Below are 12,866 nucleotides of genomic sequence, written 5' to 3' on the forward strand. Positions count from 1 at the left end.
GTGTTCAAAGCTCCAGAGAATCCAGGGGATTCTCCAAAATGGTTTAAGCCCTGCTCTGGAGCTTTGACCTCGCTAAAAAAAATGTAAAAGGATCCAAAGTGTCACCCCGTCATCCTCTTGTCATGATTTTAGAGGACAGTTGAGCCATTAGAGATGAGACTTCTATGAACTGTTGTGCTAAGGTTAGGGAGCCCATGATATCAAGGGCCGCTCTGATGACCCCCCAGGAGATGGAGTCGACATGATCATGGAAAAAGATGAACAGGTCGTTAATGTATTTTCTTTGTAAGCAGTATTCAAATTGAAGAGTTTTGAGACATCATGTACCCATCGCTCTTCAGAACACCTAGTGGCAGTCGCTGGGTTTGTTTACATTGTTCTGGGGAATGTTTGCTTGTGGCCTTGTTGCACCGATGGACAGGGTTATTTCCAGGATACCGTGGCTCTCGGCACACCATTCTTTTCTCTCCAAGGTGTGTACCCTGCTAAGAGAGTAAGTGCTCCTAGCAGTAGGTCTGTTCAGTGTCCCCTCTTGCCCAGTTTATATAGAAGGAACAATTAAAGAGTCCTGTGGAGAGCCTGCCCACAATTTTCAGGCTGCCTTATTGCTCTGTCTCTGCTCCAGTTTTCTACAGATAGGAGGTTGGGTTTGACAAGCATCATCAAATGACCATCCCTAGTGTGGACATTAAGCCAAGCCTCAGACTGCCCTGCACCAGTCAGAGCCAGCCAAATGGAATCCGACTACCTTCTTGTTACATTGTCACAGAGTTTCTTCTTTTATTGGGTTTTGGGGGACACTGCCTAGTACTGCCTACTCTTTTTTGATAGGGGAGATTAAAAATCAACAATAAAATTCCTGTTGATTAAACTCCAGTTTGCTAGGAACCAGGTGTTTATGGATTTTTGTGGGTCATTGTTTTGTGATTGTGCTGTCAATCTAGTGAAGGAGAAAAGGAATGTGGCTCAGATGCCTGAGTCAAATCCTGAAGTCAGAGGCTGTGTAGGAATGCAGATATTAACTGATTACTTAATGAGTGCCTAATATCTGCCAGGTAGTGCTCTAGATGTTGCTAGGGATACAGCAGTGAATAAACAGATGTGTCTGTGCTCCAGAACTCCTGGAGCCTACATTTTATTGAAAGAAGACCAGCAAACAACCATAATTTAGTGAAACGAAGTGCCATGAGAAACATAAGATAAGGGGACAGACTAGAGCAGTGGTTCTCAATCTTGGCTGCTATGTATTGGAATCCCATAAGGATCTTTAAAAGATGCCTGGGCCCCTTTCCCCCAATTCTTTTTTTTTTTTTTTTTGAGATGGGGTTTTGTTCTTGTTGCCCAGGATAGAGTACAATGGCACAGTCTGGGCTCACTGCAACCTCCGCCTCCCAGGTTCAAGCAATTCTGCCTTAGCCTCCCAAGTAGCCAGGATTACAGGCGGCCACTGCCACACCTGGCTAATTTTTTTGTATTTTTAGTAGAGACAGGGTTTCACCATGTTGGCTAGGCTGGTCTCAAACTCCTGACCTCAGGTGATCTACCCACCTTGGTCTCCCAAGCTGCTGGGATTACAGGGCATGAACCACTGTGCCCAACCCCTTTCCCCCAGTTCTGTTAGAATTGTTCTTGGTTATGGCCTGGGCATTAAGGTTTTGGGGTTTTTTGTTTGGTTTTGGTTTTTGGTTTTTGGTTTTTGGTTTTTGGTTTTTGGTTTTTTGTGGGGTTTTTTGAGACAGGGTCCTGCTCAGGTGACAACCCAAGCTGAAATGCAGTGGCATGATCATAGCTCACTGCAACCTTGACCTCCTGGGCTCCAGTGATCCTCCTGCCTATGCCTCCCAAGTAGCTGGGACTGCAGGCTTGCACCACCATGCCTGGCTAATTTTTGTATTTTTTGGTTTCACCATGTTCTCCAGGCTGGTCTTGAATTCCTGGTCCTAAGCAGTCGCCTGCCTGAACCTCCCAAAGTGCTGTGATTGCAAGCATGAGCCACTGTGCCCGGCCTTGGGCATTAAGGTTTTTAAAACTCTTATTGCAGCAAAGCTTGAGAAGCACTGGACTAGAGAACCTCAGTCCTGAGCTGGGCAACCTAGGAAGTGTGTTGCAGTGCATTGACAGGAAGTCTAATTAGTCTTGGCCTTCAGAAGAAAGAGGTGAAGTAACACAAACAGATTGAATATAATAACTGCTCCTGGTCCTGGTAACAGACACACTCCTACCACCTCCACCATTCTGCTTGCTTCCTGGATCAGTTGAAGGCAGAGCTGCATTCTCTTGTGCACAAAGTTGGGGATAGAGGGGAGGACTGGAGCCAGCCATATCTTGACATGACTGTAGTATGTGTAATCGTCCCGTGGCTGTTTCTGGATTCTGAGAGTGGTCTGAGAGAATTGTGCTGCACCATAAGGTCCTAGCTCTGCAGCTGCTTAAGTTGCCTCTGAGAAGCCTCCCTAGGAAGGCAAGGGAACATCTGCAAGGAGGGGAGGACCCAAAATCTGTGACTCTATTTCCCTCCTGCTCCTCCTACACTGACTCCCACACAGTGTTTTTCTGCAGATGAAATCAGATTAAAATAACTATGAATGGCACTAGGAGTAAAAAAGGACAGAGAAATGCAACCAAGAAATACACACATTGATTAGCAAGAAGGCGGCTAGTATACTCCCTGCCTTGGTGATGGTGGGAAGTTTATGGGCTAATTGTAGCTATATGAGCCTCAGGACTTTTTTTTTTTTTTTTTCCCAAGTGCTGCTTGGCTATAAACCCTTTCACATTTTCTCCAGCCTCACCTCCCCCAAATTTGCTACATCTAGAAGGAGTTACTGCAGCAAGAAGGTAAACAAAAGGAAGATGTGAGCAGTTCCTAGATTTTAAAATGGGCTCTGTGGTTTTTCAATACCTTTCTCTCCCCACTGCGACTTAGGTAGGTGTTAGCCACAATTCCTCTTCCACTTTATTTAAATCATTTTGTCCCTGGCTCTGTGCTGCACCTCTTTCAGGAGCTTCCGGGACAGAGGGAATTTGTAAAAATAAAATATGTTCCCTCTCAGCCCCTTTCTCTCAGAATTGGTAAATAGGGTAAACTGAGAACTTCCCAGGATGCGCCATGAGAACAAGTGTGCCTCTCTTCCCAGATGCTGAGAGCTGAACACTGTTGGACTGTTGGGAAGTGGGTTGAGAGCTAGTCTACTGGCAGGGAAACAGGAGCTTCTCTGAGCTATTCACATTGATATCTGAGAGAGACACTTTACCGTTCTACTGCCAAGGAAATGTTTCTGTTTGCCCAAAGGGGATAAAAACCTTCATCTTTCTCTTTGAAATTAGGAAAGAATAAATATATTTTTAAAATAATAAGTATTTAATATTTAAGTATTTCTAAGTATCACTCAGATACTTAGAAATAAATCCCTGCCAGAGATTGTGAGTTTAGGTTATCCTTTTCCATGGGGCTTCAGCGCTCTTAATTACTTAGGAAAAGTTAATTTCTATTAATATCCTATGTAGCCAATCTGTGCCAGCCAATGGTATCATCATTATTGTTAGATAACCTTGGCTTGAAGCAGAAGAACTTGGTCAAGGACAGCCTGGACCCAAAAGAATTCACTGTTATCTTCCCTCCCCCTATTAACAACAAATAAATAAAATATTCCTCAACACAGGGTCAGTAGAGACAGCCATCCGTAGAGAAGGCCTTCCCAAAATGTGAGTACTTAATCAAAGGATCTGCTTGTTTTATTCTAAAGGCTAGCCTTGTAGAGTCCCTGAGTTATAGTGTCCTCTCTGTATTTTTGGAAATCCCAGTCTGGTTTTCTCTAGTTCTGCCTGCCTCTGGCTCCAGAGCACTTACGTAATAATGTAATTCAGTTGCACATGTTGTCTAATCCAAAGGGTAAGCTTTGCTCTCCCAGGACCATGTGCTCTGAATTTTGGCCATGTGAGCTCAGCTAAGAGCTGCCAGGGGTGAAGTGCCAGCCCCTAACACCACCACCTCCAGTGCCAGGCCAGTTTCCTTCAGAGTCCCCTCATTGGAGTAAAGAGAAATTGGAGTAAAGAGGAGGGTTCTAAGGCACCACAGAAGGCCCAGGGTTCTCTCTGGTGAAAGAATGCATATACCTGCCCAGTGAGCCTTTGCCCAGTCGCGGCACTGCTCCAAATGTGATGGACAGCTGTCACCTGGCAGGCCTCAAAGGTGGTACCCTAGTGGTGGCTTCTCATTCTATGCATTCTCTCGCTGCCTGGAGTCTGGAGATACTGGGGACCCTCCTCACATCTCCGCCTGTTGCCTCCGTGTGGTGGCTGTCCTGAGCCCTCCGTTCCTGGGCTGACTCGAGAGGGAAGTTGGAAGAAGCAGAGCATTTCTAGCAGGCCAAAGGGGAGGCAGAAATATGGATGCCCAAGAGAGAAAGTTTAGTAGAAACAAACTAGAAGCAAAGAAAGGCAACTTGTAACAGAGGCTAGAAGTAAAGTTCAGTGTTCTAGAGTAGTGCTTGTGAAACTTTAATATGCAAATGAATCACCAGGGGATCTTGCTAAAATACAGAGTCTAATTTTGGAGGTCTGGGTTAGAGTCTGAGATTCTGCATTTCAACAGACTCCTGGGTGTTTCATAGCCAATGCTGCTGATTGTCAGACCACACTCAGAGGAGGAAAGATCTGGCAGCAGAGGTGTTGTTGGCCTTTGAGTTGGCCTCTGGTGCTCCCTAACGGCTGAACCCTGGGCAGCACAACCTCAGTGCTCTGTTTGTTGAGAGGCAGTGGCTGGCTAAAAACAAACATGTCAAGCCTGACAGATTGCCTGGGTTTGAATTCTGGCCACTTATTAGATATATAATGTTGGGCAAGTTCCATAATCTCTCTATGCCTCAATTCCCTCATCTGTAAAATGGGAATGATAATAATACCTACTTGATTGGGCTGTTTGAGAATTAAATGAGATAATGTATGTGAAACAAGTAGAATAGTGCCTGTCAGTGTAAACGCTCATTAAATGTTAGTCATTGCCATTATTATCATTATTTTTATTGAGTTGCTGGGTTCAGAGTTGGGCCTTCTACCAGCCTCACATCTCTGCTTTCTGCTGTAAACATCTCTTGTGAAAGAAGAAAAGGCTCTCATAGGATTAGCTGTACTTTAGAGATGCTACGAGGAATTTCTCCTTTTAGTAAATGAGGTCTAAAAATAAAGTTCTATAGAAGGCAGATTGCTACATGTTCTGGAACCTAGATTTCATGTGCATTCCAACCTTATTTATAGCTTCAAATCAAAGTCCTATGCAGCCTCGTGGACTGTGAAGGAAAAGGCCCCTGAAGCGCACAGTAAGGACACTCCTGGGAGCTGCAGATGGAGGACCCTGTGTCCTGGGCCTATAGAATTTAAATCACCGCTCCTAACCCTAGGCATTCTACCTGGCAGAGTCCAGGTTTCAGATGGCATGAGACCATTTGCATGGATTTCTCTTCTTTTCCTTCTAGAAGAGTGGTGAGGCTTGGGGGAGGCCAACACAAGTGACGCACTTGCAGCTCCCTTTTCCTTTTCTGGAGGTGTCAATTTTTCAAAAACAGAAATTCACAGAGGTGGAGCTTTTGATTTGCATAAAGCAGCATTCAACCTGTTAGTCTTCCATCCCAACCCCTCAGAGAGTCTTCCACATGCTCTTTTGCAGACATGATGCTTTGAGCCGAGCCCAGGGCTCAGCCCGTGCTAGAATGTGGGTCGGTGGCACTGGCCGTAGGAGTGTGTCAAGTTGTGTACGTCAGAGGCAGCAGTGGGAGCTGGTTGGAGCTGGTTCTAGTTGACAGCCTGGGAATAGTCACTGCTTCTGTAAGCCTCCAGTAGTGAGAGAATGTGACTGTGATGTGCCATTCCTATTGTTGACAGAGAAGAATGCTGGGGATGGGCGGAGACCCAAGGGGTAGAGAGCAGGTGCCTCGGAGGTGTCTGTGACATATGCAGATTGGCCTGTGGGTTCCTGAGGAAGATGAGAATGCCAGTGGACTACCTGTAGTCAGATTGCTATTAGAGAAAAGGGTTTCAAACTCCTGAGGGCCTGCAGAATCTCAGCCCTGGAGCAGAGTTGGCGTACAACTAGAAATCTTTAGAAATGGGGCACAAAGCCCTGCACGGTGGCTCACACCTGTAATCCCAGCACTTTGGATGGCTGAGGCGGGCGGATCACTTGAGGTCAGGAGTTCAAAACCAGCCTGGCCAACATGGTGAAACCCCATCTCTACCAAAAATATTTTTTAAAAAATTAATTGGGTATGGTGCACATACCTGTAACCCCAAATACTTGGAAAGCTGAGACAGGAGAATTGTTTGAACTTGGGATGGGGAGGTTGCAGTGAGCCAAGATTGCACCACTGCGCTCCAGCCTGGGCGACAGAGCAAGACTCCGTCTCAAAAAAAAAAAAAAAAGGCACAGAGAGGAAAATGTGGGTTTCAGAGTGACCACCCTAGGTTCCTGAATCCCCAGCTTTGTCACTTAACAGCTATGGTCTTAGGCAAATTAATTTACATCTGAGTGTCTCAGTTTCCTCATCTATATAATAAGGATGGTACTATTTCCTTCAAAACAGTTGAGAGAATTAAATGCAGAAATGCACTTAAAAAGCATGACAGAACCAAAATCCCATTGATAACCTTGGTTGCCTCTGGGGAGGGAGGGAGGGGAAAGCCCTTTTTACTGTGTACTGCTTTGTCTCTGGAATTTTGAGCCACATGAATAGTTTATCTGGTTATAATGTTAATTTAACTTAAAAATAAAACACTGAAGGCACTCAGCAAGTGTTAATTTCCTTTCCCTTTCCCCTGGTGATCCAGGTCTGCTGCTGAAGTTCTTGCCTATCTGTAGTCTTCCCCATCCCCACCCCCACAAAAATGTGAAGATAGCTGTTGAGAAGTACCTTTTAAAGCCTTCTCCTTCTTGGGATGAGAACCTGATCACCAGAACCTTGGAGAAGCCTGGAGAGTAAGCCACCTGCCAAACAAAGCTGTGAGGACTAGGGACCCATTGCGGGCTGTGAGGCTGTGGCAGCAGAAATACGCATGGCCCACAGCATGCGTGCAGAAAGTCAAGGAGTCTTTTCCACCAGAGTAAGGAGGATTTTCCCAGCTATGGCAGTCTGCTCCTCTGCTAAGAGGACCTTAAAGCTTCATACCACGGTATTGCACTGGCTTTTCAGATGGCTCCCATGTGAGTCTCACAACAACCTCGTGCTGGGCAGATACTTTTATCTAGCCCCCGAGACTGCGAGGGAATAAGTGACTTGCCTCTGATCACACAGAAACACCACACTAGGAACAACTCACATTTACCTCGTGATGTCTGTGTGCCAAGCACGGTGCTAAATGTTTTTCACACATTATTCGATTTTCTTTTCTTAGCAATTTAATGAAGTACTAACATCAGCTTCACATTACTGGTGAGAAAACAGGCAAAGAGGTTAGGTGATTGCCTAAAGTCACACAGCTAGTAAGTGGCAAGGCCAGGGTTTGAAGCAGAGCAGCGCTGATCCACCACCACATCCCTCCTGGGCTGGAACCCTGGCCTCTCCAGCCCTAGTGATCATGAGGCTGCCTGTTGGGCATAAACAGTGAACCAGTTTCTCCCTGCTTTGTTAGGAAAGAGAGCCACTCTTCATGATGTTATCACTAACAAGGCCTGTGTGAACTCTGCAGGTTCCTACTTCAGTCTCTGGAAGATTTGGACACAAGTTTAAGGAAACTGAACTCCCGCCTGTTTGTAGTCCGGGGACAGCCAGCCGACGTGTTCCCAAGGCTGTTCAAGGTAAGCGTGCAGAGCCCCAGAGAAGACAGTGAGATTCTGTCCCTGAGGGTTTCCCCACAGGCTGAGTGAGATGATATTCCGACTGAGGGAATGGAAACATCAGGGCTGGTCTGGCTATCGCTGCTAGAGAAGTTGGGAGCAAAGGCAGCCAGTTAGCTTTCTCTTGGAATGGAAACTGTGTTAAGGAAAAGAATTCTGGGAAACCAGTGTCTTGTTGGAAAGCTCTCAGCTCAGTCCAGACATAGGATGTGGTAAGTCATTCCACCCCAGATGCCACTGGCTTCTGTCGATGTTTTCTTGGCTCAAGCCAGCAAGATTTATTAGGGTTCCTTCTAGGCCAAGACTTTGAGGGTGGAGTTTCATTTCTAGCAAGGTGTGTTTCCCATCTTGCTTTGCTCTGCTTATTGGGAAAAGTCAGCCTTTCTGAAGAAGCTTTCTTGTTTCCCATGGGACAAATGATTGATAGAAATCTTCATTTTGGTGCCACATAGGTTTCTGTTTGCAGTATCAGGGGGCCAGTCTACTTTTCCCTCAATCCCTTTAAAAGTATATTCTAAGGCCCACACAGAAGCACAGGAACTGATGGACAGAGGGCTCTGGGACAGACTGCCATCATCCTCAACAGCACACAATGATTGTCTTGCCCCTCTCCACCCTAACTATGAGACAAAAGGAAAAGTCATGTCGAGGCAAACAGCTTAGTGAATACATCATCCTTCAGTTCCCCTCCCCGCACCCCCACACATAATTGCGCATACATGTACAAATCACACAGTGCTAGTAATTGCCCACATTCATTGAGGGCTGCCTATGAGTCAAGCGCTGTTCCCAGTGTTTGTTTACATCAACTCACTTCTTCCTCACAGCAGGTCTAAGAGGTGGCTACTGCTATCCCGATTTATAGGTGAGGAAACAATAATTGGTTGTGAAGTTAACAAGTGATGATCTTGGATTCTGACTCTAGAGCTGTGTCCTCACCCACCATACCATATAAATACATTTGCTTCCCTTCTCCCCTCAACATTGCCCTTCTCTTCCCCAGCAACTCAGAGGCCAACCCACTTCTAGCCCAGAGCTATAGCTAGGTCATCCATTCAGTCATTTAATGTATTTTTATTGAGCTTTTGCTAGGTACTAGGCCCCATACTAGGTATAAGGATAATCATGATGAGCAAGACAACGTGGTTTCTGCTCTGAGAGTTCACACTAATGGGGGAAACAGGCAAGTGTATCACTGTCATATAATACATGCTGCAGTGGAAAAAAGACAAGGTGCAGAAGAATGATAGTGAAGGAGGAGGTCAAGAAGGCTTCTTGGAGAAAATGTCATTTAATAATATTGTTACTGTTCACAGGTTACAATGAGTATTCAGTGATGTAATCTATATGAACTGTAAGCATGGTACCTGACTTATAGCAAGGGCTCAATCAATGTTTAATGCTGGTATCCTCGAATGAGGGATAACTGGCCCTGCTAAGGACCCACTCCCCAGGCAGGGCTGAGTCAGGACCAGACCAGTCTGTGCATGGCCAGGACATTTGCCCCTGTGGTTCAGAGCTTTCAGAGACCATGACCAGAGACTTTGGAGAATGTGTTTTTCTTCTTGCAAGTTGAATGCTCTAGGGTTTTCTGTGGGTTGTCTGTACAACCATTCACTGGGCCAGCTTGCCATGAGATCTAGAAATTCCTACCAGAAATGACTAAAGGCTTAGGAAAGAACTTCCTTCTTTCCAACATGCAGCCCCTCTGGTCAGTTTCCTCTGACCTCCAGACTAAGGATCGCTTCTCCTTTCCTGACTCTCTCAGGGCTGGAACCTATTAGCTCTGTTTGCTATTGGCCTCAGGAGTGTTGCTGTGGAAACAATTAAGACACTTCACATAGCACAACTCTGCCAAGAAAACTAGGCCACAAGTCTGCAGGGTTGTGAGGAGCTCTGGGAAAAGCTTGCTGAGCAGGTGGAAGGCTGTGGTCCTGTCCCACTCGTGAGTCAGTGCCACTCTCTGGGACTGGGGGTCTCCCAGGAGCATTGTATTTATAGCCTCCTGCCGCATTCTCCTACCTCAAGGACACAGCAAGTGCACAAGGCTGCCTACCTCTCTTCCGACTCCACTGTTGCTGTGCTGTTGGCTTCACCACACTGCCTGTCCTCCTCAAACTTTCTGAACCTCAACTTGTTTGCTTTCCAGATCAAATCCCTGTTCCTGGTTTGTTTGCTGCCCATCAGACAGGTCTCTAGACTAGCTCTGTTCTCTCCCAGGAAGGAAGGAAGAGTCCAGCTTCCTCCTCCTCCCCAAACACAGTGTCGAGCATAACAGATCCTCTCCCCACAGGAATGGGGAGTGACCCGCTTGACCTTTGAATATGACTCTGAACCCTTTGGGAAAGAACGAGATGCAGCCATCATGAAGATGGCCAAGGAGGCTGGTGTGGAAGTAGTGACCGAGAACTCTCATACACTCTATGACCTGGAAAGGTAAGAGATGGGGCCCAGGGGTCAGGTTACCAATTGTGAGAGTTAGTAATTGGGGCCCTTGCTGAGTGGAACTCAGAGAGGTTCATCATTAGGGCCACCTGACCCAGGAGGCATGGCATCTTCTAGAAGCTGGAAGAGAATAGGCCAGAGTCAGGGCCTGTAGAACAGGTCACGAAGAACTTTACCCGATTGGGGTGGCAGAGAGGCTTGTTAGGCCCAAGGCATGGAAGCAGTGAGGACCCACACTCAGGGTCTCTACAGATCTGCTCCTAGTATGCCCGAGTCCCACCTGTGCCTCCTACTCCCACTTCCATCCTGCACAACAGCTGCCCTCTGACCTTAGTGGACCCTGCCTATTACCCGTCCAACAGACCTCTGTTCACACAGGTCCAGCTTTTGTACCTAAGATGAGTTCCTAGGCTGGGCATGCTGGCGCATGCCTGTAATCCTAGCACTTTGAGAGGCCCAAGTGAGAGGATCACATGAGTTCAGGAATTCAAGATCAGCCTGGGCAACCTAGTGAGACCCCCCGTCTCTACTAAAAATAAAGAAATATATTAGCCACGCATGGTGGCACATGCCTGTAGTGCCAGTTACTGAGGAGTCTGAGGTGGGAGGATCACTTGAGCCCAGGGGCTTGAGTCTGCCTTGAGCTGTGATCATGCCACATCACTCCAGCCTGGGTGACAGAGCGAGATCCTGTGTCAAAAAAAAAGAGCTCCCCGGGCTCTATGACTATCTGGGTTTCCAGGCCATGTTGCTTGGTGGTGGGGAGGGCTCTAGAGATCCCTGCAGGGAGCTGCTAACTACAGAGGAGCCTCCTCCCCTGGTGACAGCCTCTGTGCTTTCAGAGATTCTAGGAGGAAATCCTTTCCTCCCCTTCCCTGCCATGCCAGAGCTGTCACCCTCCTGCTGCTGCTGCTGTTGCTGTTGCTGCTGCTGCCAAGCCAGCAGCCGCCGCCGCTCCCCACCCCCACTCCCCAACCCAGTGCTGGCTGCCAAGAAGCCAGGTCACACAGCTGTGCACGTGAGCCGGGCCCTCGGGAGGAAAGGCTGGGTGTGGAGATCCTCCTCCTGCTGCGTGCCAGAGGAGGGGGAGGCACAGCAGAGGCAGCAGCCGACCATATATCTCCACTAACGCGGGGAGAGCGAGGTAGAGCAAACTGAGAAATGAACTCACCCAGCCAGATGGGCCTTGCGTAAGCTACTTCTTAGCCAGGAAGAGCCCCGGGAATGTGACTCCATACCATCCTAATTCATCCTTATATAAACAACCTCCGTTCTGTTCTTCGCCCTCTGATACTCTTTCCTTCTTGCATGAGTGCAGTTATGTTTCCCTTGGTCATGAAAAATACTTTGTAAACTACAAGACACTCTTTAACTATCAGTTGTGGCTATGAACTCTAGCCCCAGTCTCTGTATTTGAGAAGATAAGCTGTCCTCCATCTCTCTGTTCTATGTTCTAATAAATGGAGGCTAAGAATGGCATGATTTTCCAAGAAAGGAACATGTCTGCTATTCCTTATGATGTTAGAGTAGGAAAAAAAAAGAAAAAAACATGTCTTCAGCTCTTATCAAAGAACTTTCTCCAGGGCTTACATGGTGGTAGAGGCCTATGGGGATTCCCGTAGCTTGGACAGATAGGCCAAGTGCCAAGCTGGTTAGTAGGGATTTTTCTGTGATTAGAGATATGTTCAGTCTCTGTCTTTAGGCAGCTCTGCGTCAACACCAGGGAACCTGGAATTGAGTCCCAGCTCTGGCCCTGCCTTGCTCCATTACTGAGGCACCTGCTCCAGCTCTCTGGGCTTTATTTTCCCTCTTGGTAAAATGGAGATGTGGCCTCCCTTACCCCCTCCTTTCCACTCAGGCGTGGGACCTGTGAGTGGATGAGGAAAGCCACCCTCAAACCTTCAGAGTCTGGGTTCTTTTTTGGGTGGGCAGGGACCCAAATCACAGGGCCTTGTGGGTAACACCAGTTGTGCTTTGGGCTTCCCAGGATCATTGAGCTGAATGGGCAGAAGCCACCCCTTACATACAAGCGCTTTCAGGCCATCATCAGCCGCATGGAGCTGCCCAAGAAGCCGGTGGGCTCGGTGACCAGTCAGCAGATGGAGAGCTGCAGGGCCGAGATCCAGGAGAACCATGATGAGACCTACGGTGTGCCCTCCCTGGAGGAGCTGGGTGCGTACTTCCTGCCCAGAGCCGCTTGTGCAGGTGCCGCCTTTTGTGTAAAGAAATTCTTTGTCAAAGTAATGCATGTTATTATAGAAAGGTTAGAAAGCACAGGAAAACAAAGATGGAAATGGCAGTCACTATTACTCCACCACCCAGAGGTAACCACAATTAATTTTAAACTATGTCCTTCTAGTATTTGTTCTGTTCATACTCATACATGTAATCTTCTGTTTCTGGTTCTAGATTGTGCCTCCATTTTTGTACTTCCCTCTCACAGACAATACAGGCACTGCCTGGTGCTGGTGTCTGTGTGCTTCTCAGTAACAGTATAGCTAGTACTGCTTCTATTGAAAGCAGAGAGTCTGTCAGCCTCTCAGGTTACTAACTACACTACCTCACCCCCCTCTTTCCTTTTTTTTTTTTTTTT

General features: G+C 47.1%; 1 protein-coding gene across 1 annotated transcript in view; it reads left to right on the forward strand.

Annotated features, from left to right (window-relative positions):
- Nucleotides 1-12,866, forward strand: part of CRY2 (cryptochrome circadian clock 2) — a 39,466-nt gene that overhangs the window by 2,662 nt on the left and 23,938 nt on the right. Inside the window, exons 2-4 of the mRNA XM_012001367.1 lie at nt 7,681-7,789; nt 10,122-10,264; nt 12,261-12,445. Coding sequence (XP_011856757.1) covers nt 7,681-7,789; nt 10,122-10,264; nt 12,261-12,445 — 437 coding nt within the window. The remainder of the gene's footprint in view (nt 1-7,680; nt 7,790-10,121; nt 10,265-12,260; nt 12,446-12,866) is intronic.

Source organism: Mandrillus leucophaeus, unplaced genomic scaffold (genome assembly GCF_000951045.1).
Source record: "Mandrillus leucophaeus isolate KB7577 unplaced genomic scaffold, Mleu.le_1.0 Scaffold66, whole genome shotgun sequence".
Lineage (NCBI taxonomy): Eukaryota > Metazoa > Chordata > Mammalia > Primates > Cercopithecidae > Mandrillus > Mandrillus leucophaeus.